Source organism: Solea solea, chromosome 3 (genome assembly GCF_958295425.1).
Source record: "Solea solea chromosome 3, fSolSol10.1, whole genome shotgun sequence".
NCBI classification, from domain to species: Eukaryota; Metazoa; Chordata; class Actinopteri; order Pleuronectiformes; family Soleidae; genus Solea; species Solea solea.
In genome coordinates this window covers 11825347-11852797 of record NC_081136.1, presented here as the reverse complement: position 1 = coordinate 11852797, position 27451 = coordinate 11825347, and the positions used below count along the sequence as shown (strand labels likewise).

The 27451-nt window shown below is 42.4% G+C and overlaps 1 protein-coding gene across 1 annotated transcript in view; it reads right to left on the bottom strand.

Moving 5' to 3' along the window:
- The window catches only part of rbpjb (recombination signal binding protein for immunoglobulin kappa J region b), a 45912-nt gene extending 35126 nt beyond the window's left edge, over window positions 1-10786 (bottom strand). The window contains exon 1 of the mRNA XM_058623925.1: window positions 10600-10786. Within this exon, the coding sequence (XP_058479908.1) occupies window positions 10600-10619 (20 nt within the window). The 5' untranslated portion in view covers window positions 10620-10786. The remainder of the gene's footprint in view (window positions 1-10599) is intronic.
- Between the last annotated feature and the right edge of the window lie 16665 nt (window positions 10787-27451).

Below are 27451 nucleotides of genomic sequence, written 5' to 3'. Positions count from 1 at the left end.
TTTTACAGTATGAACATACCAGAATGCAGTTAGAACATGTCAGCACACTAAAATGGAAGTGGAATGGAAGTTCATATAGGATCAGAAAACATATAATCAGGTCAAAAATCCAACCACAACAGCATTCACTTTTAACACAAAGTCAAAATAAAATGACCTGGTGGAAACAACAAGCATCCTAAATCAATGAGTCTGAAGGATTTGCAAGTCTGCTTTACTCACATTTAAGTAGCAGTATAAAAAAACAATTCAAGTGCAGTGCAGTGTGGGCAGTTTTAGGTTTTCGTTAGCCACATGAGACACACAAGACACATTTTCAGGCTAAGCGCAAAGACGTGCAGCATTGTAATCTTCCAAAATTAGACACTGGTGACCAAAAAAAACTGCAGTGAAGTGACAAGTGTGACTGTAGCCAAAGACCAGCAAAGAACGGCTGGGGATTGGGGTTGAGGCAGGTCAGGTGCTCGGGGGAAACTGTCAGGAAAGAGATTGAGAGGGGGTGAGGCGAGGGAGCCTTGAACCCTGAATGAACCACACTGCCTCGCTCCCTTCTCACTCTGCTGAGCCGATGACTCGATGCTGGAACGAAAGGGAATCCACGGGGAAGGATCGTGAAAAGTCGACACGGACTACAGCAACAATAGTGAAGCATTGTGCTCAAGCACAGCACAGTCTGTCAGTTAAGGAGCAGGTAGTGGTTAGTGGTGCTGTGTTAGCCTGAGTGCAGACAACGCTGCTCAAACACAGTTCTGACCACAAACCAAAGTGACAACCTTCTCCGTCTTGAATTTTGAAAAGAAAAAAAGTCTTGCAAAGTCCTACTTAAATGCTATGGCTTGTGTGGCTGCTTGCAGCAGTTCGCTTATCTTGCTTTTTTTGGTATCTAAATTGACAATTTCACCGCTGGGTGTCAAGATCAATTCCTGGCACAAGCACAGCAATATGATTTGGTAGTGCACAGGGTTATTAAAATGTGCTGCATGCTTTTATTACAACTTTGAACTGAAAGAACTAAACAATGGTTAATGCTGAAGTCTGTCTCTCTTTCTGCAGAGGACACTAAGAACCTGATGGATAGAGCTGGAAAAAAGTCTATAATAAGGCAGTGACGCAAAGCGGGGATCATTAATGCTATAAAAAAATGTTGAATAGTCTCTGGTTGGGGTGACAGATGGCTAACCTGGTAGCCGGCGCCCCTGAGCCCTTTTGCGGCGACATGAGTTTTAGTCTGGATTGCGTTCCTTTGCTGCTTTTTGGATAATTAAGAGACTACGACAGGATATATTAAATTGTGGCCAGCTATAATCTATGGTGTTATCTACCCAGAAACAGAACTTTACCTCTTATAACCTGTAGCAGTATATATGCAGGCATGTATGTGACACTACCAGAGAAATACACCAAAAACAGAGAAGATGGCATGGATCATACACAAAAACCTTGTACACTGTGTGCAACTCCAAACACAAGAAGAACATAACGCCGGCAACAACAAATATGGCAACAGCAGATGCAGGGCAAGAGAGGAGGGGCTATGACCTCACTGTTTTCCCAAAGTTGCATATTGGTTGTATACATGAAAATACAAGCATGGTGTTTTGGTATTTTTTCACTCAGGCACCAGTTTTACAAAAAACTGTTTTAGGACTCCCAAAACGCTGGTTCCATGTGGATAAAAAGCGGATAGAACACAAAAGATTTGCAAATTCGTCTGTTTATGGGCCCTAAGGGACAAGTGGGAGTGAACTGGAGTCGATCAATTTGTGGAATAATATGTAAAAGTACTAACAATGAAAGATAAAGTATAAAAGAAAAATATAATCTTAAGAAGCAACAGTGCCTTACATAATACTACCAACTGTATGAATCACCCCAAAATTAGATTCACTACATACACACACATACTTTCTTGTAAGGTACACATCTGTCAGATCAAGCAAATGTGAAACATGACCTTTATTTCACATGCTGTGAGATGATCCTCAACAAACCAAACCAAATGTTAAGGACAGCGGTACACTTGAGTGTGTTTGCAGTTTGGCAATGACTGAAACTAGGCAAAGAAATGTTGCCTGGTTTCAGTGTTTTTATCACAATCATTAGGGATGGGGAGCTGTTCCTGCTACTTGTTCCTTGTCAAAAACAGGCTATCTTTCCAAAATAGTCGAGGCAAGAGGCAAGAGGTGACTTCCTAGACCTTAGCCACAGAAGCAGTTGAGAATTGTGAGCACAATTTGAATGCTGGCAAATTGACTAATTTGTCTATCAGATGCTTTGAAAGGCTGAGGTTCAATCCTGGAAAAACCCCATAGGGTGATAAAGACACATTGCTGGTGAGTTGTTTTGGATAAACGATTAGATATTAAATGCCAAGTAAGCTTTCTTCCATGAGCTCATGAGAAACCTCATGTACATTCTTCGGCAGTGTGTCCAAAGTGATGGCAACAGCAGAGAACATCAAACTGCGGCCACAAGTGCAAGACGATCAGCCACAACACGAACAACCCTTTCTTCAAGAGGGGGGGGAAAAAAGCATTGTTTGCTTAACCGCAATCAATAAACTGTTCCACACAATGACACACTCGTCTATTACTTCATTGTGATTCTAAGCAAAGGCCAAAACCTCCTGACGTCAACAGCCACAGGAATGCCACCAGGCAGATTCTTTACTCAAACTCTGCGGCAGCCTTAGTTAAACAAGCAGACAATGCAGAGAAACATTTGAAGATAACAGTTAGTTTGCCTTTCCTGGAATCCCAGCCGCAATTTATGTTCCTTTCCTCGAATATCCCTCCTGACACTTGATAACTCCTTCTTGTGCCCTTTGTGTTCCTTCTCTCTCTTGCTCTCTCTTGGAGTAAGGGTTTGGGCAACCTGTGTCACCAGGGGTGATGGCACTTGGGTCTGGGTAAACACCAGCAGGTGTCCCTGAAGTAGGGCTGGAATCAATAACAATGTTCTGTACAGATTACTGATACTATTTGATACCAATTTTATATGATCTGTTTGTTACGGTCTTTCTCTTCGTGTAAAGAACTTGGCTGTCAATAACATATTTGACATTTGCAGCCTTCACACAATTGCAGTATCTAGGCTAGTACCTGACTGACACTGAAACCAATGATTGAATTGGCTCATCCCTACTAAATATCATACACAGCAAGGCTAGGAGCAAATGTCTGATTTTAACCTTCAATGACATAGCTAGCAAGGATCAGTCAGCAGCGCAGTCATGACCCATTTGTCTGAAAAGGTGGGGTTCATATACTGCTCTGTTGCAGAGTCCTTCATTAACACTCCCAAAGATGCACCAACAATTCTTTCAGGAATGGGTTACTGCTGGCTCACCGCCTGCCACTCCCTGCTTATCAACTACAGTAATAGTGGCAGTTGCTTACAGCCATGGGAGGTGGTGTTGTTAGGGGCTTTCCCAACACGGGAGATCCTGTGTATATTTGTAACCTTCCTCTGAATGGATGAACTGACTCTGTGTGGTTGTCGAAGGAGAGACAGAACGAGACAAACAATGCTTCAGAGCCCTCAACACCACATCTGAGAATAACAACTGCAATTTTTCTGGGCCAATATCATGAGAAAATAGTGCTTTTCTCATGAGTGTGGCTCTCTGGTGGATTCTCCTGAAAGATCCAAGCAGAATATTGTAGTTGTGTTTGCTTGCAGTATATCAGAGGCCTGGTATGAGCCTCCTGTTTTCAAAAAGGACAACTTCTAAATACAGATCCCTTCTGCCATCCCTGAGGAGAAACAAATGAACAATCATAAGGAAAAACAAAAGGGGAGAGTGGAACAAACACACTTGTGTCAACAGTGCTCTGTTCTCAACATTTTTCCCTCTTGATTTCAGCTGCTCTAACATCAGCGGTATGTAAGAGTTTGTTCACTGAACTTGAATGAAAGCAAACAGGAGTCAGACAGGGGGGAATCAGCTTGTGTTTTCTGAATGAAACATCCTGAATGTGAAGGGACAGTGGGAGCAGAAACTGCTGACACAGTAGAAATAACCATTCCCTTGGCAAAGATGTAATCTTTACAAAGAGTAAAAGAACAGGGGAGGGAAGAGGCAATGTTCAGACAGAGGAAATGCTGAGGGAATGCAAGAAAGATGACAAGCAAATGCAAAACAAGAGCCTGTGGAGAGGGACATGCTTCCACTGTCTGTCACGTTTGCCTTGTGCTAGGTTTCAGTCTCTCTGGTCCGCTTGTCTGTCTTAGCTAAGCAGTTCAGCTGACGCCAACAACAACACCAAGAAGACTTGGGCCTCTATCAAACATGACGCCAAGGCTGTTTTTAAAACCACACTGGCGTTAGATTTTCATCAGAATGTCCCGTCCCATCCCCTTTGAGGAAAACAGCAGGCAATTTTTTTCAGGAAAAGCAAGAGATTAAAAACAGTATGGCCTGAATGCATTTCAAGCCTTGAACAAGTAAATAAATGGCCCCTTGTTGTGGCTCTTGTGTGTGATATCTAACCCTCTAATCAGGCCCCAGGCTTTGAGAAATTAGGTAATACAACCCCCTCCTCCAAGCTACATGAAAAGAGTCACTCAGTCACATTATCAATAAAAAGAGCTGATTACTGAGAGTAGGCTTGAGTATCATTTGGGTTTTTCCAATACCAGTGGTAAACTGATACTTTCAAAATGGTATCAGTTCTTAAAACAGTGTACTTTTTTGTTAGTACAACACAAACAATATTAAAGCCGTAGTGCAAAGCCTTAGAATATACAAAAATGCCCTTTACATTCAAATTATTGTCAAATGGGTTACTAAAACCTAAAATCTCCACACTATTCTGTCCGTGTTTCTCAAGATGGTCATGTTTTGTTTTTGTGTCACCTAGTGAGATTTCAGTGCTGCACAGAATGATGCTAGTAAAGCAATACAGCATTGAGACCTGGGGTCGTCCTTTCAGAAAGTGCTGCAGGCTCACCTGAGGTGTGGGGAAAGTCTGATGTTACTGCCCACCTCCTTGACTGAAAATGCTACGAAGCACTTGTGAAAAGCTTCATCTTAATCCTCGTCGGCCTGACTCGTGCTTCTCGGTCACTCACTGCAGAAGCTCAGTTCATGTCTAGCTGTGTTTTGGCAACAGAAGTGAAAAGGTGGTGCTTCAAACGTGCCTATTTTTTATTTCCAAGGAAAATGTAAACTCCATTATTGCCTTGAATCTATAACTTAAAATGTATTCAAACAAATTGACGAAATAAATCAAACAGAACCAAGTTGCAATAATTGTACAGAAAACAGTTTTGTAACATATTTAGGCTGGATCAAATAGAAAATGTAAGCAAGTGGGCGAGGCTACACTGCTGCAAAGCATGGATACATTTAAGAAAGGAGTTTTTTTCGTGACTTGTATCATGTTGTGACCCAGTCCGGTAGATACCGATCATATAGATACTGAAGCCATATTAGCACGGAGTTTCAGTATCCAAATCTAGCTGTGAATAAGTAGGATGTGAGGAAAGGTAGAGGGGCATACTAGGATGGTATTTCTCTACACACTTGAGCATGCAGCTGATTACCAACAATAAGTAGTGTCGAGCGGGCCCCGATCCAAGGCAAATTACAAAAAAACATGCATTTTAAACCCCCTGGGTGTCTCCTGTGGTTGTTCCCTTGAGACACGTGGACACAAAGATGAATGGGAAACAAGATACTGAAAACAACTGAGTCAACGAGGGCGTGTGTTGCTTTAAAAGCCCCATCATCACTCCACCAAACAAGTTGAATCTGAACCCTGGATGGAACCATAAGCTTTAGGGGATATTTCAATCATGTGAAGTAATGGGCATGCATAAACTTCCAAAACAAAAGGCTACTGTAGGCAAGAGAATAAATCCCCCAAAAGATGTCTGGTGGTGGCAAATTCGCTGCAGTACTTTGCCCGTGACTTCTGTACAGCTCAACCCCCTGGCTTGTAACCCCTGCACGGTGTACACTTTGAAGGTTTTCACAGCTCTGGGTGGATGTAGGGGAGGCGTTCGAGGGCCAGAGGATCCTGAGGTGACACAGGGACCATGTAAGCTTTTATCATCTCCATCGTTTATCTATAAATTTGCACTGGGGCTAAGGTGGCAGACTGAGAGTGTATGCGAGTGTGGGTGGACATGGGGCGGCTGCTTTGAGGGCTGTGGGGGGGGTGGGGGTGCAACTCAGCATGTCTTTTAACTCTGGTCTAAGCTTTTGCCACCATAAAGGTCAGTGCTTTGACATCTGCTGCTCTCTCTGAACCTCTACTTTCATAAAGGGAAGCGGGGAAGAAGAGACGACCCTGGGGAATGGATGCACGCGCGTACACACACATTAACACATAGACTTGTTCAGCAGCAACACAGCAACAGAGCTCAAACCACACGTTCCTTCTAACAAATACAAGAACACAAGGTTTGTGTCTCAAAGAAAGGCTCAGTCGTATCATTACTCCAGCACAGAGACGCTTGGCTTTTGGTCTGAAAGACTCCATCATTCCTTTTTTGGCAGAGGGACACAGAGGGTTGAGCTAAATGGAATCCTGTCCCTCCGGGGCACAGCAAAGGCAAAGCAGTGTTGAAATAAGTGATTCATGCTTTTATCATTCCAGGTGAACAGTGCGGCTCTTTGAGCGATCACAATCAGTTTCTCTGGCAGTGTGGAGGGGGAAAAAATACAAAAGCAACACACTTTTTTCACCTCACCTTCATGATGGATAATTATTTGGATATTTTGCCAATTTGAGTTAATGTGGCAATTTATACTGCTACACATGCCAAAGGTGCATTAGAATACAGGTGTACAGCCTTTAGGCGTGGTCATTTAGAGCTAAAACATTAAGACAACTGAGTGGCAACTAATCAGCAGCCATTTTAATAACTGTTTTATTACACAATACTTTAAATGCAAACTGATGGAACAGTTGTGAATCTCAGCTACTTAAATTTTCATATTGCCAGCCATGGCTGAACAATGTAAGTTAAATATGTAACTGTAAGTGATTTTGTCTGACATTTATTGCAACTGTGATTTCATTTGCAGCTTCCTTTAGAGCTTTAAAATCATATGAAGCAGCACTTAAAACTAAATATTAATAAATGGAACGAATAGGGTTTAAAATATTATACTTGACTTGTTGAAAGAATGGATCAAACTACCAAATTGTACTTGTCATCAAAACATTTTGTGAGTGTTCAAAATTTTGAAATAAAGAGTAGCTCAGTCCATGCTGAAAAGCTCTTGCTTGCTAGCATGCTACATGCATAAATACAATCCTTCATATAGCAAATGTTTACTGAAAATGGTCAGACTGAGGTAACAACTAAGTAGAACCCTGCACTTCCTGTATTACATTACATTATCAAACAATGTATCAAACAAACATGAGGATAATCTTCACCTAAAAATCATTTGTTGATAAACTACATTCCAGCAACAACCAAAACCGTAAAGAAGAACAACTTAACACATAAATATAAAATTATGGTTTGATACGAAATGCTAAAAGCTGCAGACCCAAGTGACTGAAGGGTGGGGAAATCACTACAAATGTCCATTTACAATTTAAAGACAAGTCATACAACTACAGCCTCTCTGTTGCTGCTTGGTCATAATACCATTAACAAGCCTGTGGTTGTGGAGCCCCTCCCTGTGTAAAGCCAGAACCATTAAACAGTACATGGGGGCACTGGGCTGTGGTCAGCCTCTGAGATGTCTCCAACTGTTGTTATGAACATGGCCTGCCATCAGCAAAAAAAAAAAAAGACCCCTTATGGCACTCTAATTTTCAGCTAAACCTCTCTGGCCCAAGCACACCCACCCCATCGTCCCACATACTAACCCCCCCCCAACCCCCCACCTCTTCCCCACTTGCAAAACACACAGCCAAACGTGAATCTGGAGATATCATCTGGACAGGTGGCCAGCCACACAGAGCTGACCCGCCTGCCCTCTTGCTTGCTCCCTCCCTCCTCTGCCCCCACCCCCTGTACACCCCCAGCCCAACTGAAATCAGTTCAGGTCTGCTGGAAAGCCCCAAAGGAACATACATAGTAAACCACACTCTAATCCACCTCCCTTCCTCCTACAAACACACACACACACACACACACCTCCAACAAGCCCAGCAAAAGTCTGTCACCCACTGAGCTGTCTGTGGGGATTATTGCCAGGACAGGGGAAAAATAGGTCTGTTTCTAGCAGATGTGAAGGTAAATAATGTATCAGTGTTTAGTTCTCCGACACCAAAGCAGATGAGGAAATATAGACTCACTTAGAACACATTGAAGTCAAGGTATATACATTTATACTGAATAATATAGTTACATTACTGATGTAATAAAATTAAGGAGATGTAACCGCTGACATTTGGTTTGAAACACGCACACTATATTAGTGGTTAAAAGCTAAATAGAAACAAAAAAACATAGGGAAGGAAATCTTTAGAACACTGCATAAATAAGGAAAAAGAAAAAAGCAATACTAACAGACTGAGTCAATAAAGTTTAGAAATCATGTGACTGAAATGTAACTTTCACTTCCACATTTTTAATGAAAAAATTACAAACACTGGGAGATGCGCATGGATTGATACGGAAACCACACTCATTGACTTTGTAAAATGTAAATATGACTACATTATTCAATGAAAAGTGTCAAAAAACACGAGCACATATACAGAGCGACTGTAGCTCTTCCTTCACATCATTTATGTGGTGACCTGGGTGGGGTTTAGTCTACTAAATTCAGGATTTAGTAATTAAAGCCTTAAGAATTACTAGCTAGTTTGCAGCTAGTATTTTACTAATTTTGGTGGCACCACACCAACGTATGCACAGCTAGTAAATACATAGTAATGTGCAAGTGGTCACTAGTCGCAAGAAGTGACAACAACAACAAGCCGTCTACCCAATCAGTATGCAAAGCAGAATGTAAACAGTGGCCCTGGACGCCCATTGATATCCTTGTCAACATCACAACAGCAAAATGTTGACTACCAGCCAGAGCAGAGACAGTTCCTCAGTGGGTTTGTACCGCAAACATTGAACATCATAATAACTGTCACGTTGCCATTTTGGAATGCATAGCATTATCATTAAAAACTTGTGGTGGCTTTCCCCATGGTGCATGACAGTAGTGAACTAGTACTGATGGCTTGTATCATGAAATGTGTCCCATCCACAAATTCTACGTCAGGGAAGGTTGTGAAATGTGTGTCTCACCACATCCTGTCTGGGTCATCTTGACCATGTCTACATATCTAAAATGCATTGAAGCTCTGCCATATGGCTGGCTGACTAAATATTTGAGCTGATATAGGAGTAGCTGAACAAGTGCAAAGAAGCTGTCGATTCGTATGGATGTACATTTTCCTTAACCAAATGTTTTGGAACTCTATTTGTAAATAAAAATGCGGGACCATTACAGTAGAAATCAAGTCACTGTCCAACAAACGATTCAGTGATAGCTCAAGACTAATAATCCCATTTAGAGCCTTTACCGACACTTAAGACGAACAAAATGCAGACAGACAAAATTAATGAACGCGCACCAGCTATAACGACACACTTTAAGAGAAGAAAATGCAACAATTTAAGGGATGCAACCAGTTCAGTGTTTGCTGTCGGTTGTCTAATAATTATGGACGACCCATGAGGATAATTCCATGCTTTTAACAGCAAAGAAAAGTCAGAATCATTACTTGGAGAGAAATAGTGACAAATCAAATCAATGGCTGAAGATCAGAATCGTGTTTTGGAGATAAAGCACACAGCGGATGTTTATCGTGAATTTCAACCTTAGATGCACTCGGTGTTACGATGTGCTTTTTCATCAACCTTCTGTTTACACAGGTCAGAGGCAGATCTGTTCGTGTAGTAAATACTACTTCCAGCAGTGCTCTCTCTCTATCTCAAACGTTACTCGCGGAGCTACTGTTGTTTCAGTACACGCTCTTCACTCACTGTGTTGTAGTAGTGTTGGCTCTCAGTATTTACGCCGTGTGTAGCGGAACTGGCTGGGTTTAAAAAACACAGGCTAAATAAGTGCTGCCTCTTCCACAAAGCCGCAACGTGTTTCAGTGAGACATCGCTAGCCGATGCCCATTATCGGACAGCTAGCCGTATTAAGTCGGGGAACCCGACTCATGAACGTGTTGCCCGGCTAACTGGTGAGCACGTTTCGCCAACAAACACAAGAACGGGGGCTTGTACGAGTGCTTTCTGTGCAATGAAAAGGAAACCCGCGTGTCAATGTTGAGTTGTTTCCAAATTGGTTGTGTTTAGCTCCCTGGTTAGCCTGCTAGCTAACAGCTTGCCGTTGTCTGGGGGAAAAGGAGACCACCGAGGGTGAAGTATCGTTTAGCTGGGGCTAGCTCGCCAAACACTGCAGCAACAGTCAGCCCAGGCAAGTAACGATAACTGTGCTGAGGGAAAAACACTCGCACGCAAACACACAAACGAGTTATTTGGGATAAAGCAGTGGCGTAAACAGTGCGATGTAACCAGGCTATAGCACAGCGGCTTAAAATTAGCATTTTCACAGCATTAACTTCATATTCTCCACAACTCCGCTCCCCACTACCAACCCCTGAATCTCAGACTCACCCTGTCACAACAGGCGCCATCTTCCACAAACTCTCACCAAAACTCCAATACTCGCGATATCCTTCTTCTCCCACAGCCCAACAATCCGCCGAGACAACAGAAGCAGACTGGAGGTGTGGGGACGAGGGAGACGGAGAGAAAGGAGGTGGGCGAGGAAGACAGAGAAAAGGGGGAGGCGGCGGGTAGCAGCAACAGAGAGAGGGAGAGAGAGAGAGAAGGGCAGACGCCACAACAACAGGCGTGGGAAACTTCCAAGATCACGCGAGGCTTGGAAAACTCTCACAATAGGCGAGCACAGAGGGAGCGTCGCCTATCGCGAGATGTTGCGTCAAAGCGTAGTAGTTGTTTATCTTGTGGCGCTGAGATACTATTCCCACGTGTTTACCAGGTAATAAATTACAGCTCTGATAGGTTTAGAGGGGGAAATACAAGTGGTGAGGAAACCCTCGGTTTTCCCAGGCTCTCTCTCTCACACACATACACACGTTTTTGCAGAAAATCTAATTAACATTGACCTAACCACAATTTAGATATTAGCCCTAAACTTAACCAGTTCAACATAAATGTGGTTCTGTCTCTTACAGAAAAGGTCCTAAAGAGAACATACACACACATACACACAACAATGCACACGTTATAGCTTACATCCTGTTTCCTTATGGTCTCTGCAGTATTCATCATCAGCAGCCGCAGGACTGTAGCCAAAATATCACCTTTATCACCTCCCAATGCTATAAAGATTAGATTAGAGCTGAGACAATTATTCGATTAATTGATTACTAAATTGGTCAACTATTTTGATAATCAGTTTGAGGGTTTTATCATTATTAAAACAGGATTTCTGATTGTTTCAGCTTCTTAAATGTAAATATTTTCTAGTTTCTTTGCTCCATGTAACAAAGAAATCGTTAAAACGGGATCATTTTGGTTAATGGATCGACACTGCTCGACATTTTTGAACATTTGCTGACATTTTATGGACCAAACGATTACTCGATTGATTATGAAAATAATTGTCCATTGCAGCTCTAATAGAGATAACAAGTAGAGAATGAATCAACTAAACTATTGATTATAGTAATTTGATAGTCTGTTTGAGTGTTTTTTTTAACTGAATAATAACAAAATCTCTCTTCTTTTTTTAGCTCTTTAAAGTTGCAGTGTGTAATATTTGGTGATATTTGTCTCTGTTTGCTTCATCTGTCATGCAAAACTATCACACCTGACTGAGGGAGCGCTTGTGTGTATATAGCAGCAGCACAAAGGCAGGCGGAGACAAGAACCATTATCCCATCCAACTGCTGGACAATCAGGTCTTTTTTTCCTTCCAGTCATACCCCAAAGCTGTTTGCAGTTGTCTCACTTTACTTGCGCAATGTTGTCATTGTTGTCTGTCTTGACGTCAAACAAATATTCTTCCTGTGTGCAGCGTGGGAATGTCGCTGGGTGACACACAATCTAAACACTGCCAAACCAAACACAGACAAAGAGGCGTGAATCCTAATCAGCATTGTCTGAACTCATTTGACAATTTATTTTTGCTCTACTCTGACAAAGAAAAACAGAAAAAGCGAATATATTTCATTTCTGGGCAAAAGGAGAGCAATTTTGTCATTTTGAGGTTCAGGAAACACTGATCTGCTGACATTTTATTTCAAAAATTATCAACCCATTAATGAAAATAATTATTAGTTAGCCATAATTACAAGCAGGAAAAGTGATGAGACTGAAAGAACACGCTGACTTAAAATTAAAGCAGGAATTAAGGGAGCGTTTCTGCACCCCACATTTACAATGCCATAGGGTAACATTGCACTTTCTGTGTAGAATTTGGAAACAATAACGTGGCCACATGTGAGCAGAGCACAGTAGTGCATTGCCATCACATTTTGGGAGTCCCATGACTCAGTCAAAGTACAAGGGAGGCTTTTATTGAGCGTGATCATGCATGGAAATGTGGCATGAGCTTTATTAGCCTTTCTTGTTTGTGCCTGCTTGCCTCAAGCTCTCCCCCAGTCAGATAGCATCTCCAAAAGTTTGTGTTCCATCCCCACTACAAATAGGTCAGGTCATTCTTGTTTATCTGGGAGAGGTCAGAGAGCCGTAAACCTTCATGTAGGTCTCCATCCCATTGTGTGGTGTTGTCTTCTGCCACAGCCTTCATTTAAATCTGTTTGGCATCTTTGTTCACCTTACAAGAGGCTCTACTTTTTACAGCTTCAAAGAGAAGGTGAAGGCCTTTTGAAACCGCCACGCTCATGGCAAGTTGATGAAAAGGACAAAAACAAATATCCTGCAGTTTTGTCATGTTTTTAAACCATAGAGCCTAACTTTTAAAAGAATATATTAAAAGGCTTTGCCTGGCAACAACCCCTCGCTGCACACAGGAAGTGACTTGTTTTGTCAGGATGCAGCCAATAGCAACATTGAGCGAGATGAGTGAAAACACCAAGAAGTGTCCACGAACAGTTTCAGAAATGAACTGACTAAAATCATGGTTACTTGGGGACGACGGTAGAGCGAGTCAACTCTCAATTTGAAGGGGGTGGGTTTGATTCCCGGCTCTGCTAGTCTACATGCCGATGTGTCCTTGGTGAATGGGTGAATGACAGAACTGTAGTGTAAAACAGCTTTAAGTAGTCATCAAGACTAGAAAAGCGCTAAATAAATACAAACCATTTTCCATTCCTATTTTTCAATAAGCCAGGCCGGCTGTTTCCAGTAAGCTGTCAGCCATAGATGCAGAGGTGTTCTTCAGTCAGTATCTGCAGAAGTTACCAAAGGTATTTAAATACAATTACAGAGGTGCCGGTGCACTCTGATGTTGTCAAATGCCACTGACCTCAAAAAGTCCAAGTTTCCCCTTAGCGATAACCAAGCAGATGTTAAAGAGCTGGCTTATATTTCAGCGGAAGTTGATCTGTGCATATAGTGAATTCTGCTGCTCCAAAAAACATATACGTATACACAGGTCAGGTCTGATAGTTTTGCTTGACTTCTGGCCGCCTCAGTCCATAACAGACGACCCACCAGTGTCTGTGTGCACATCTACATCAGCGTGTCTCTACGTAGAAAGAAGCAGATGTGATCTTCCTCTGTGTACACTGTATAAATCAACACATCTCAATTTTTTCAGATGTGCAATTCATTTTTGTGGAGGTTCACTGTTCCAACAGAAAAAAAAAAACAGAAGAAGAAGAAGAAAAAAAGCTGAGAGAGAAGAGTTGCAGGGATGAGGTTTTGCATGAGAGTGTGTCTGGCCCACAGCCCGCACTATGAAGACACAGAGACGAAGACCTCATCCTGCCCCCAACCGTTTTTCCTTTCCCTTTTTTTTTTTTATCGTCGGCAAAGAACCTCCAGATATATTCGGAGTTGAATGGGGAAGCATAAAGTTTCCTCAAATGTTTTACAGCTGAACTAAAAACAAAACAGAGACTACCCAAGTACAAGTATTGAAATCACATCCTCTTTCTGCTTCTTACTGTATCACCCTTTAAATACAGATGAGGTGTCACATCAACTCAATGACGGCAAGTTTTCAACTTTGGCTGTTGCAACACTCAAACACATGATTTAAAGCTTCCTCGAGGCTCATCCCAATCACGTCATGTTTCGCCCCTTTGCTTCTGATTTTTCCTGTTGTTTTTTAAATCTCAATCTTCCTATGTTGCACTCTCTCTCTCTCTCTCTCTCGTGAGAAGTAAAAAAACATTTATTTAAATAGAAACAGGGCCAATTCAAACAATCACGACTAAGCCTTAAGCCTCAGGTCTATAAATCCACTTACTTGACTGTTTAAGCTTGTGGCTGAACAATAAAGAAAGATTGAGACAGAAAGAAAGAAAGATCCGTGTCCTCATGTGGAAATATATCTTCCATCTGCGTTACCTCTATGGATTTGACCTACATACTGCTAACTACATGCGCGTCATCTGCTTTAATATATTGTCCGTCGTTCAATGTCTGTGGCAAGAAAGTGCGAGAGCAGATTCTCATAATCTCTCAAGTGCGGGGCTGAAATTGTAATAAGGAAGATGGGGAATTATTTTTATCTTCAGATTTGCGGACGGCAAAGAGAAATGAGAGAGAAAGTGAGCCAATTAAGTGCCGTTTTGAGTGTTAAAGTCGTCTGTGGGCTGAAACTTCCTCAAACACACAAGCACAGTCAGAGCGAGAGCCAGTGACAGACAAAGAAGGGTGGGTTAAAAGACACTGGGTCAAATGTCAGACGGGTGAGGAGACAGTAAGTCGATAAATGGAGACATGAGCGCTCGGCTGTTTGCCAGACAAAAAAAAAAAACAGGAAATCTGTATTTTCTACTTAAAAACACAAAAAAAACATGTGACAACATTGAGCTTTGCGAAGGTTTCAGGAAACAAATACGACGAGTGAGTAAATACACTTACCAGCCACTTTATAAGACAAACCTGTTTAACGGCTTTTTAAAGCAACTATCTGATGAGCTGTCTTGTTTTTGGTGCACCTGTCTGTCTCTCTCACAACTGTCGCTTGACCGGCTTTAAACTTCACAGACGACTTACTGAGGTCACCGTTGATTGCAGTGCTGACTTTGGCGGCGAGATATCGGTTAAAATACGGGTACTGTGCCGGGTACAGTTGACAAGGTGAGCTCATTGGAACTCGTATTCACAGCCTGTTAACGGTACATTTTGTGAAACCTCAGAAGTTCAGAATATTCTGTCTCGTGACCTCTGAGGTCGCTAGTCTGAGATCACGAATTCCGCTTGAATGCAGCAATGGACAAAGCAAACAACTAGCTGTGCCGTATAGTGGCAGGAACGTAGCTCATCGTGTTCAGCTGAAGGTGACTCTTTTACTTCTTACTAAGAAAGGTGTGAAGGGTAGAAGACAGGGTTCACCAGTCCATCGCAGGGCCACATATAGGGACAAACACTCTCTCTCGCTCACACACCTATGGTCAATTTAGAGTGTTCACTTTATCTAATCCTCATATTGCATGTTTTCAGACTCTGGGAGGAAACGAGAACCCGGAGAAAACCCACGCACAAACCAACCTGGGTCTTCTTGCTTCAAAGGCAAGAGTGCTAACCACTACACCAATGGTGTTTTTCCACTATATAGTATCGACTCTTCGCGGTTGTGTAGGTTTGCCATTACAATATAGTACCTCCTCAACGTGGGCGGGGTCATCACAGCATGTTCTGCATGAAACTGCCATGACGCACACAAACGAGTGACGAGTGACTTGTAAAGCGGTTGTATTCAGTGTAACTGAATCATTAGAATCAGTTAATTTAAAGATTAGTTGCGTGAGGCTAAATACACCACACTCCTCTGTTAAATGATGAGGTTTTAGACATTTCCTTGCTCAATGGTGGAGATTAACGCAAGTTTTCAGGATTGTTTTTTTTTTAAAACTCATCTGCAGTTCGGCATTGTTCACTTTGATTCCTGTGTCTCTTCCTGTGACGGCTGCCTGACAACCACGTAGTATCGGCTCAGCTCGCTTGGAACCCCAGCCTAACCGTGCAGTGCCGAGGCGAGTAGGGTCGCGTTAATGGTCCCGTTAGTCCCACGTCACGTGTCCCGTCTGCATTTTTGCGACTTTAAAGATCCAATGTGCAACATTTACAAGGCAGTTGAATATACGTTTGTCCACTAATCCCTTTGAAATGTGGCCTTAAAATAAGCCTTGGATTTGTGGCCTTGCATCAGTCTCACCATAAGGTGATACCTACTGTATATGTTTTCAATAATCGCAACAGTCGGAGCCACTGACGATGATAAACCTTTCCCTCAGTTAACATCACAAGACGAAAAAAGTCATGAAGTAATCAACTGGTGTGTTTCGTGCGAGGCGTCTCGTGTAAGCAGAGGGAAGGGGCGTCCCGGTCTGTCCCAGGGGTGGACGAGAGGACAGAGAGACAGAGAGGACACCTTCACTCTGCACACTTTTATCACATGACTGTCATTACAACATCTCAAAGCCGGACTTGCGTTGACTTTAAAAAAAACAACAGAAAGAGTCGAAAACTGACAGGGTGATAAGTTAGCAGACTGTCAGGGGAACTGCAGCGTGTGTTTCTTTTGAAACAGAGGCGAAATGAAGGCATGAGGAAGGAGACGTTTCCCCTTTCCTCATCCTGCGCAGTTCACTGTGAGTTCAAGCTGCCAGAACGTACGCGGGGTGAGAAGTGTGCAGGCACGCGATTCGGCAGCTTTGAAACAGACATCGGAAAATAAGCAATATGATCTGATCGACTTGACCACAGCGGCTTGGTAACATCTACCTTTTTGAAATAAAAGCCGGCAGTTTAAAGTGTAGTGAAAAGCCCCTGTGATGCGCTGGTGTGATAAGCGATAGCAATTTCTAATAAGGAGCAATCAATCTGCAGCACACATTTATTTACATATTATTTACAGCTTTTTAATATAGTTGTAATGGAGCTCGATTATGGGCTTTCACAATCACAGGGTCCTGTAAATCCATTACCCCGATGGTTATCAGCAGAAACAGCAAGGCCAGAAAGATGTGAAAATCAAAAAGCAGCATTTTTCCCTCAGTTACTCGAGGAGAGATCTCAGCTCTGCGACCACAGCACTTTCGAAATCACTTTGCTGAGGATTATTCACAGCCCCATTCCATTCTCCTTTTCACTAGAGGGAAGCCTTTTCATAAAAAGTTATACGAGTCCCCATCTGCGCGGACTTGGCTCGGTTTCCCGTCGCCATCTTTTTAAATCAGCGCTCGCCTCTGGGTATTTAACTTTGATTAAAAAAGCAGAGTTGATCATGAGCGCTGGAAATGTGCTCGATGCATTATGTTATGAAAAGCATAAAAGCAGCCCAGCTGCCTCGTGCCTGTATTTATACTCGGAAAGTGTCCCCTGAAAAACATGTGACATTGTCCGGGGGGAATTCTTAGAAGTGAAATATGTCAGTGGGCTTGAATGAAGTGAAATTCCACATTTTGAAGGCCTCCAAATGCATGTTGCTCACCATTTCTCCTCCATGAACGTAATGTGATTTATTATATATTTATTCTAGTGCTCCTTTCTGACACGATCGACCTCATTGAGTAAAGGCAATGTCGGTTAATAGGCTACTTCATTATGATAGCTACTGTATGAGGGATTTACACCAGTTCCTCAGGCATTAAGGTCACACTTACTCATCACACTGATTTGGCTTCAATGTACCAGACATTCATTTACACACTGTAGCTTTAAGATCTTAAGGCTTTAGACATATATCAATAGAGATACAAAAAGTCAATGTTGTAAACTGATTTGTGACACTTTTTCTTTTTTACAGTACGTCACATGATATGTTTGTTTTAGGAAACAACATACATTTTTAGGGCAAATTGTGCTCATGACCCCAAGACTTTACTTTGCTTCCAATAAACCGAGTTACAAGAAGACAAACAAGCTCTGCTTTCTTTAAAACAATGTCTGTAAGAAATCATGTGAAAGCCCACTGGTTTTGTTTCTCTATTAGGAGAACGAAGCACTGGGAATCTACGAGAGCAGCCAAACAGGATTCATGGTTGTTGGTTTCGATTCTCAACCAGTGAGTAAAGCGTACGTAAAATGCTCTCCAGTCCCCCAACAACTACCAGTGAGACTCCCTTAAGCAGTGCACTGAGCGTAATCCCAGTTTCTCAATCGTTATATAAAGACAATACAGGCCCAGGGAACTTAAAACGAGAGGTTTATTATGTACATACATGAATCAAATGTGTCTTAGATGAACCGGTCTCTCGATAAAATCACTGGAAACCGTACATGATCGGATTCCATCGCTTTATATGATCATTTTTCACAGCTTAATGGGACGAGACAAGTGAAAAGAGCGCAAAAGAGACAAGTTAATCACAAAAGAGGAAAGAGGAAATCTGAGTCGATTTGTCTTCTTCATCGCTGCTGCCTCTGATGACTCAGCTTTGACACACGCAGTCACTTTCACTTCTGGATCACTTCATTGGACACGCTAACTGTGAGTTACGTCCACGTTCCACCTCGGAAAATCTGAGTCCATGCATGCAGCCCCAGAACACACACACACACACACACACACACACACACAGACAAAAGAAGTTTCTTCTTGACCCCGTTTGAATGTGCAACAGCGTGATTTATGGAATCTGCACATTGAAGCTGCACAAAAGAAGAAGTGATTATGTTTGTTGTCAGGATGTGGCTGAAACATCATCTTCTGATCCCAGAGATCCAGTACGGTGGTCGGCCAGGCCAGGAGCCAGTGTATTCAGAGAGGTTTAGGTCCCAGAACAAAGAAAAAAAATAACAACAACAAAAACTTAAAACCCCGTAAGAGACTAATCAGGAAAGGGGTCGAAAAATGTCATAACAGTGGAACCGTCCAACGAAAGTAAAGCTGTCTACTCTGAGTGAACCCTCCTGGGACGTAAGCGTCCAGTAAACTTGGACAGTATCTCATTTGACTTGGCCTGCCGCCTTTATCAGTTAAGACTTGGTGAGGTTTCGGAGCAGAAGCAGCCCGATAATGTTACAGAGCAGATAGTTAATGTTTTTTTAAAAAAAAACAAAAAAAAACACAAAAGCAAGTGACAGACTGTACCACGAAAAAAAGATGGACGGGCAGTTATTAGTGGGTACAAAGTACTGAGGTCAGCTCTGTCCAAAGCATTTTTGTTTCTTGACGACATCTCCAATGAATTGTTCCAGGAAAATGAGAAGCAGAAGTTGTTCCCGGGGATTATTTTACAAATAGTCATGTTAGCTTGCTCTCTTTTCCCTGCCCCTCTTGCTCTTGTGTGCGCTTGTAAAACATGATATATAGTACATTTGGCTGCTGTTGCAGTTGTTTATAAAGTTGTGTTTAGTTTCACTTTGTTAACGACAGCATATTTGCCTGGTGGGGGTTTGGAGGAAACAAGCTTCAGCCAAGTGAACCTCGCAAACCTTGACCTTTGCCTCCGTAACGCCCCCACACACTCTTGCTCTCTCTCACTCATGTGCAGGCACTCACACACACACACACACACACACACACTATGTTTCCATCCACAGTCGAACTACGGTTGTCGCTGAAATATACCAATTAACTGTGTCCAGAATCTTCAGTTGTCTTCTTCTTCTTGTGTGTTCCAAAGTGATTTGGTACACACTGTTATTTGGGGGTCAGAGGTCGGGGAGCAGAACTGTACAACACGTGCTTATGTCACTTTAGGTTTCAGGTTGAACGTATACATTCAATGGTAAATTAGCTTCGTACCACATTATCTATGCGTGTTAGTTAGTTGTGAAATTTTGAATTAGCACAGTTTCAGTTGGTCAAAGTCAATCTAATGCATCTAATGCAACTCGGAAGTCGCACGGGGGGGGTATGTTGAGGTAGTGACGGAGATGAAATATGAAGTATAAATTAGGCAGTTATTGTAAAAGATGTTAAAAAGCGGTGTTTGTTCATCCATCTTGGAATCTTAAACATGCACCACCATAACACCACACACACAGCAGTGTCTTCCTCATTCACAAATGAAGAGGAAGGAGCGATTTTTATACATACACAGGCCGAGCCACTGCACTGCTGAGGTCATGACCGTCTGCACCACCCGCCTCCTCCTCCACCTCCTCCACCATCTCTCAGGCTGTCTGTCAGTCAGGGCGCTGATAGAAGCAAAGAAAGTGAGGGTCAGTGAGGGGCGTAGCGGGGCAGGAAGAGGACTGTGATTAGGAGGAGGAGAAGGAGGAGGAGGAGGAGGAGGGGGGGGGGGAGGCTGAACATATCCCTGACCTTCTTTTCCATTCCTGTCAGCAACACTGCTGCTCCAGGGGAGAGGGAGAAGATAATAGGTGGGAGGCCCTGTAAATATTTGTGATGGATCCACACCCGCAGACTAGATAGTGGACATCCATATCTCCCCAGCTATTGGACGGATTGGTGCAAGTTCTTTGACATCCATCTTCCACAACTTAGCTCTTTCACAGGTTTGTGAACTGAACCCGCTTAAAAACGTGATTACCACCATTTGATTGTGAAACAACAACACCACAGAGCTGCCAACGACAACGTTGTGGTTGGATTAACTTATCTTGTCTTATCTTGTTCTTTACTGTGGTTCCTCTTTCAATTGATCTTTCAGTTCATTCAAATGATGAAATAGCTGAGCGCTGTCCAAAGTTGTAAAAAGTAATTGCTCCGAACACTTACAGCAGAAAATGACTATGACTGTTCGTCATAGGGTTGCACCAAAAAACAACAACACAGGAGCTGCCAAAAATAAAGAAGTTAAACAACACTTTAGTGTGTTAATGGAAGGTCAAGTACAGTCCCATCATGGCCGACTGAAAAAGAGTTAGAGACAATTGTTGAGTTTACTGACAAAACGTTCTTTTGTTCTCTCTTTCTCTCTTAATACTAGAAAAGGGAGTTCATTAATGAGCTGGAAAATAGCAATTTGCACGACTGTCCTTGTTGACAGCCGAGCGAACACCTTCCACTGATGAAAGCCATGACATGGTGTTGAAAGGTGTTTGGAAAACGCTACAACGTGAACCTATTTTTTCAGTCTTTTTCTGTCCGATGTTGCACATCATCGTACTGAATAATTAAACAAAAACATAGTGAGAACAGGAGCGCAGAAAAATTATTTAGAGATTACTACGAACAAGAAACACCACTGGTGAAACTGAAACTGAAAGTAATGGTGTGTTTCCACCGGTATTAAGGTACAAATTGCATTTGTACCTTAATACCTGCTCTGGTGAGGTTCAAAACCAACTTCTACCACATGCAAACACAAAAAACTCACTGTTAATTGCTCTCAAAATCATATCAAGTCAACAAGTAGCAAAGTCTTCATTGTTGTTTTCCAAATTTGGTGTTTTTAGAGACTTAACCCACAGTTTACATGCGTAGGGAAGGTCAAAACACACAGAAAAGCTATGAAAAATAATATAATAATAATAATCAGCCAACACATTGACTGGGCTTAGTTAAGTTAATAGGGGCTACACAAATAATATTGGACTTATGTCATGTGATGTACTGACAATGAATATCCTTCTTTTGGCCACATGCAGGCACCATGTCCAGCTTTTCAGGGATTCTGTGAATTCAAGTGTGTTCACCAGGAAGACAAGATTCTGAAAAAAAAAAAGGCATCACATGACAATTGTAAATCCCCCATTTAGAAACAAAAAAAAAACCCTGTTCCCACTTCAACGAGAGACCATTCATCTGCTTTAGTGCGAAGTGGTTTTAAATGGAGGGACAAAATTGAGCAGAAAAATTGAGACGTTTCCCGATTCATCTGCATTTGTGTGACATGGAGTGACTGGGCCGAGCCAGAGACCGTGCACACGAGGCCGGATACAAGGACAAGTGAACGGGTGAACAGTGGTCGTATAGTGTGAACAGACGGGTGAGGAAATGGGGTGGCGGCCATTCAGCGGGGGAGCTTTGGAAATGCAGGTGCCTTACTTGTCCTCCAATAAAGCCTCGGCGAGTGGGCAAACCTGTGAATGATGGAAAAAGAGAAAAGAAAAGAAGAGAGAGAGATGAATGAGGGGCACGTGAATAAATGAATGAGTGAGTGAAGGAGCAAACGAGTGGCTGGAAGAGTAAGCACACTGTGGGGAGGCTGGGTGGGATTGTGGATTTAGTGGAGGCGGGGAGGCCGAAGAGGAGGAGGAGGAGGAGGGGGGGAAGCAGCAGAGAGAGATGGTGAAGAGGAGCGAGAGAGAGAGAGAGAGAGAGAGAGAGAGGGAAGTTTGGTGGTGGTGGGGGGGCAGTTTTAGACAATATGACATGGCACACGCTATTAATTCTGGCTCAGCGGAGAGACCCTGCCTCGCCATCTGCTCAGGGTCAGGGGCGTTCGCTGGGGTCGGCGTCACATCCACCCTCCCCACACACACACACACACACACACACACATAATCCCCCCCCTCCCGGTCCCCGTCCCGTCTGTACTCGCCTGGCAGACACCCGGCCAGGCCCGCGTGCATTTCCATAAAACAATTGCGAGCCAACCTGCTCCTATGTCGGGTGGGTGGGGTTAAGAGGGGAGTGCAACGCCGGCTACAGCCTCCCTTTAACAATGGCCTGTCAAATGAAAAGGCCCTTGGTGAACTTGATATACATTACAAAAGAGCCACACCACGGTCGGCCCCGGCTGGGCCCGGCCTCAGCGAACCTGCGGTTGAATTTGAGCTTGGCGTTCGTTCGTTTGTTTGCAGTCTGCAGGCGCCCCCCCCCCCCCTGCCCCCCCTTAAAAAAAACTGCATACACACACATGCGCGTGGCAGCCTGGTGTTACATTGAGGTGGAGGTGGTCGGAGTGTTTTGTGTCCACTGAGACAAACAGCTAAAAGGAGTGATTTATGACGTCTATTCATTGGTTTTGAAGACAGAGGCTGAAATGATGCTGAAATTACATTGTGTTAAATCTAAATTTAAATATTAATTTTAAATCTAAATGTAAGGCTATTTGGCTTTACACTTTTATTTATATTTAACATTTTGTCAAAAATCACAAGAAAATGTGAACAAGGTGAGCTAGAGAGTAAAAAAGTAGTAATTTTTACATTCAACGTTGCATAGTAATACTATTATACTTTGCTTTTGTTCTTGTTTATTATCACGTGTTATATTTTGCAGCGGCGCTTTGTGTCGCTGTGTCAATTTGAATCTGCCATCAGTAAAAGTACATCATCTTATCTTATCTTATTCAGATGTAATGGAAAATATCAGTACTCCATTGTACAAATACTGCATTCAACATAAGTATAGAAATGAAAGTACTTGTACTGTTTACGGTCCGTAATCAAATGATATTTTAATGTCATTGTGGAAGAGTATTAGGTTCCTAAATGACAGATAAGTATATAAAGACATAATACTTCAAATCACATCATCACATGAATACCATGACTGAATGAAGCCGGCGTGTAGAACAGAACAGTGCAGTGAGAGGAAAAAATGTCTCCCCTTGGAAACAGAGAAGCTCTTGTTCTCTAAAGAATGCCCCTGTGTGCAAAAGGTGGCAAAGCTACAAGATATTGGGTCCCTAATTCTGTTTCCTAAGAGCAGGATTAGCACTAAAATAGGAGACGATCAGACGTCTGGAAGAGGCATCACCTTGTCTACACACGACTTCCTCTCTGCTCTTTTATTGTGGGCCTCAACCTATGAATCTATGCGCTCGTCCCTCGCTGCCTACAGCTTTTTTTTTTTTATCTTGAACAAAAGAAAAGTTCCTGATTTCTTTGACCTTCTGGGTGCTTGAGTGTGCATTTTTTATCAAGCAGGCATGTAGATGGGTGAGGAGTTTAAATCCCTCCTTTGCTACCACCCCCCACCTCCAGCTAAATCCCTTAATCTGCTCTCGGACACGTCTGGAGGGCAAAACAAACAAATAGGGACACCCCCCCCCACACACACACCCACCATCCTCCCCAACCTTTTTTTCCACCAACTCCACAGACACACACACGCACACACACACAGTTCCCCCTCCCCCCGAGACCCCTCATCCCCTTCACTGAACATGACATCACTGAGAGGAGAGGTTGACATTCAGCCTCTCAAGGTTAATGAAGTGAGGTTGTGACCACGAAACTGGCGATTCAAATCACGACAGAAAAAGTCTGGGAGGAAAAAAGACAAACAAAGAACATCCTTTCCAAGCCAAAACTGAAGAGTAAAACTATACGACAATGGAGTTTTTAAAAAAGACATAATCATAACTCCATAGCGCCTCCTTAGGTGTACTACAGGGCCTATTCTTTTCTTTGCATATATGAATTTGCCTCCTCAAAGTCATTAATTAAATTAACTTTTTCCCCATTGTAAGGACATATGGGAACATTTTCTGATCTGACACAATAATATAATAAAGAATCCCTCTAAAATGAAATGTATTGGTTACACAATAAATAAGTGGTTTATTCGTCAGGTGTCACACGATAACACTGCCTTACTTCCTCCTACTACCTTAATTATTACCGCTAACAAACAGACAAACTTTAAGTATTGGTTTGCTAATGTAAATCAGTAAAGGCGTTGCTCAGGGCTCTGTCTTAGATCCTCTGCAGTTCTCGCGATACACTGAAAATACATGTTCCTGTGTAATTCAATTCAGGAAGAAATCCCTGACAGAAAACCAGACTCAAAGATGTGCTGCATCTGCCTTGACCGGTTGTGGTGAAAGGGAAAGTGGGGGACAGAACGGGGGGAGAGAAAGAAACAAGAGAGAGGTGAGGTAGAGACAGAAGAAAGAGAACAGGAGCAGATATACCACAATTGTATCAAATTATAAGTTTAGACAATATGCAGATGATATGATTATTTATACATACACATCAACCTACCCACATACTATTTAACCTTTAGTACACAGCATATTTAGGCTGCTATTTGTCACCCCATTACTATGTTAAAAAGTATATACAGAGGCTATAAGAATGTTCCGTATAGAGTGGCGTATATCCTTTTTTTTTCAGCACAATCTATAGGCAAACGGATGAAAAAGATTTATTATTACTATATTAACACACCTGGGCAAAAATTACTTTTGAAATTAGAAGTTTAAAGTTCAAAGTTCCCGTGCCTCGTTTTTCTGAAGACGACGGAGATATGACCTATAAACACACACCCCAGGATGAGCACATAAGGAGTTGTCCCACGGCAATTTAGGGTTAAACGCGATTTTTCACACGTTTCCCCAAAACGGTCTATTTCAGCTTTTATTGTTTAGCGGACAAAGTGCAACGTCTTTTCAGTACGAGTAAAGAATGAATGAATGACACGTAGGTCATCAATCCAAGGCCTGTTAGCTTGTTAGCCCCTTTTTTGTTGTGTGCACATGCTCCTATTTGCTCAGAATTGTGCGTCAGGTGGTCCAAATGAGGTTTACTGGCCGTTAAATGGAAAGTGTGTCTGTGTGCGTGTGGAAGTGGGGGGTTGTTCCTGCAGGAGGTCAGAGGTGAAAGGTCTGGAGATGAACATGGGGCAGCTGGTTCTTTAGCTGATGACCTCCAGGGAAAAATGGACAGAGGGGGGGGAGAGATGAAGCCTCTAGAATCAAAACGACACAACTCCCGGCCAGCTGGGGAACAAATCTATTAATATATGAGTCGCTGTTGTCTTTACGCAACCATCTGCCTATAAACCACCCTTATTATATCCCTTTTTCTCTTTCTTTCCAGTCATTTCTAACCTCTTCCTCTCCTCACTGTACGAGTTACCTCCGACTTCTGACTGGGTGGGAGCTGCGATGGGCCAAAAACAGTGATGTCACTCCTGTTATTTTCAAACGAGGTGAGCTCATTGGCTGAAACCACAGAGCTGGCGTCCAAGTGTCAGGGAACAAGCGTCCCGAGTGCTGCTTAGTGGCCCGGTGCTGAATTTTGTTTTTGCATTAGATCTAGAGAAAGAGTCTGCGACATGTCGTCTTTGGAGCAATTTATTAGCTTTGCATTCTGTTTCAAAGATTGGGACTGAAGGATGTAATAAAAAACAACAAAAAAAACGAAAGTGACACCAAGACCGCAAATGACAGGAAGACTGAATAGCACTGCTTTTAACATTTGGCTCAAAGGAGCAGATATGGAGAGAGTGTGGAGGCCAGCAGCCACTCGCTAGTTGACCATGACATGGAAAGAGTGACACGACTGTGCAACATGTGCCAGCAGACTGATAAAACACCAGCGGCTCCTCCTGTGGTTCCCGCTTAGACACTTTTACATGATGATGATGATGATGGTGAAGACCAAAAAGTGACTTTTTCCACACTTAAACATTTAAATTAGAGGAAAAACATCACTATATTGTTGGTTCAGTTTAAATAAAGTGTTCACAATCAAATCTTGGGTGGTAGAATCTTATATACAAGCCAATTCCCAGTATTAATAACATTTCACTATATTTTATACTATATTATACTATATTCCCTTATTAAGCCTACTGTTTTCTTTGCCTTTGCCTTCATATTATATATATATATATATATATATATATATACATATACATATACATACACATATATATATTTTCTTTTAAGTAATTGATGTTTTAATTCCAATAAATAATGAATTTTGAGGTGAGAAAAAAATTGCTCACCCAAAAAAGAAGACTGTCCTCCCCTCAAGAAAAAGAAATGTAAAATGTATAAGCTTGTAAATCTGGAACTTTCCTTTATTTTAAAGGAGAAACAACATTTATTTAATTTTTTTTTTTACGATTTGTTCTAATACAAACATCCCAAATTGAATGACGTGCACACCAGTTTGTGTGGTGTGAGATATACACACACACACACACACACACAAGATTGCCAAGGTCAGTGTCGGAAAAACACACACATACACACACACACACACACACACACACATGCACACACACTCACTGGTTTCCATGACTTCAGAGGACATTGCATCGACTTACATTCATTTCCTGGAGACTTTTACTCTACTACTGACCTTAACCCATCACTGACCTTAACCTCAGCCTAGCATGTCTTCACCTTAAAATGTAGTCATTTACGTTATGTGGGGACTTGATTTTTGTCCCCATGAGGACAACATGTCCCCATAATGTGACTGTGTAAACACATTTAGTTCCCGCAGCTATCCTTCTTAGCACACTGCGTTGGATTCCTTTCATTTGGACATCCTAAACAAAGCATTAGCCATAACCTTAACCATAACCAGTTAATGCCTAACCCTAAACTTCTTTCTGCCTCATTGAGACCATGTTTCAGTCTCAGTGAGGAATACTGGTCCCGGCAAGGTCAGTGTTTAGTGTTTTGAACACGTCCAAATGCAAACAGGAGGACAAAGAGGATAAAATACGCATGGGGTGATTTTCCTGCTTTCT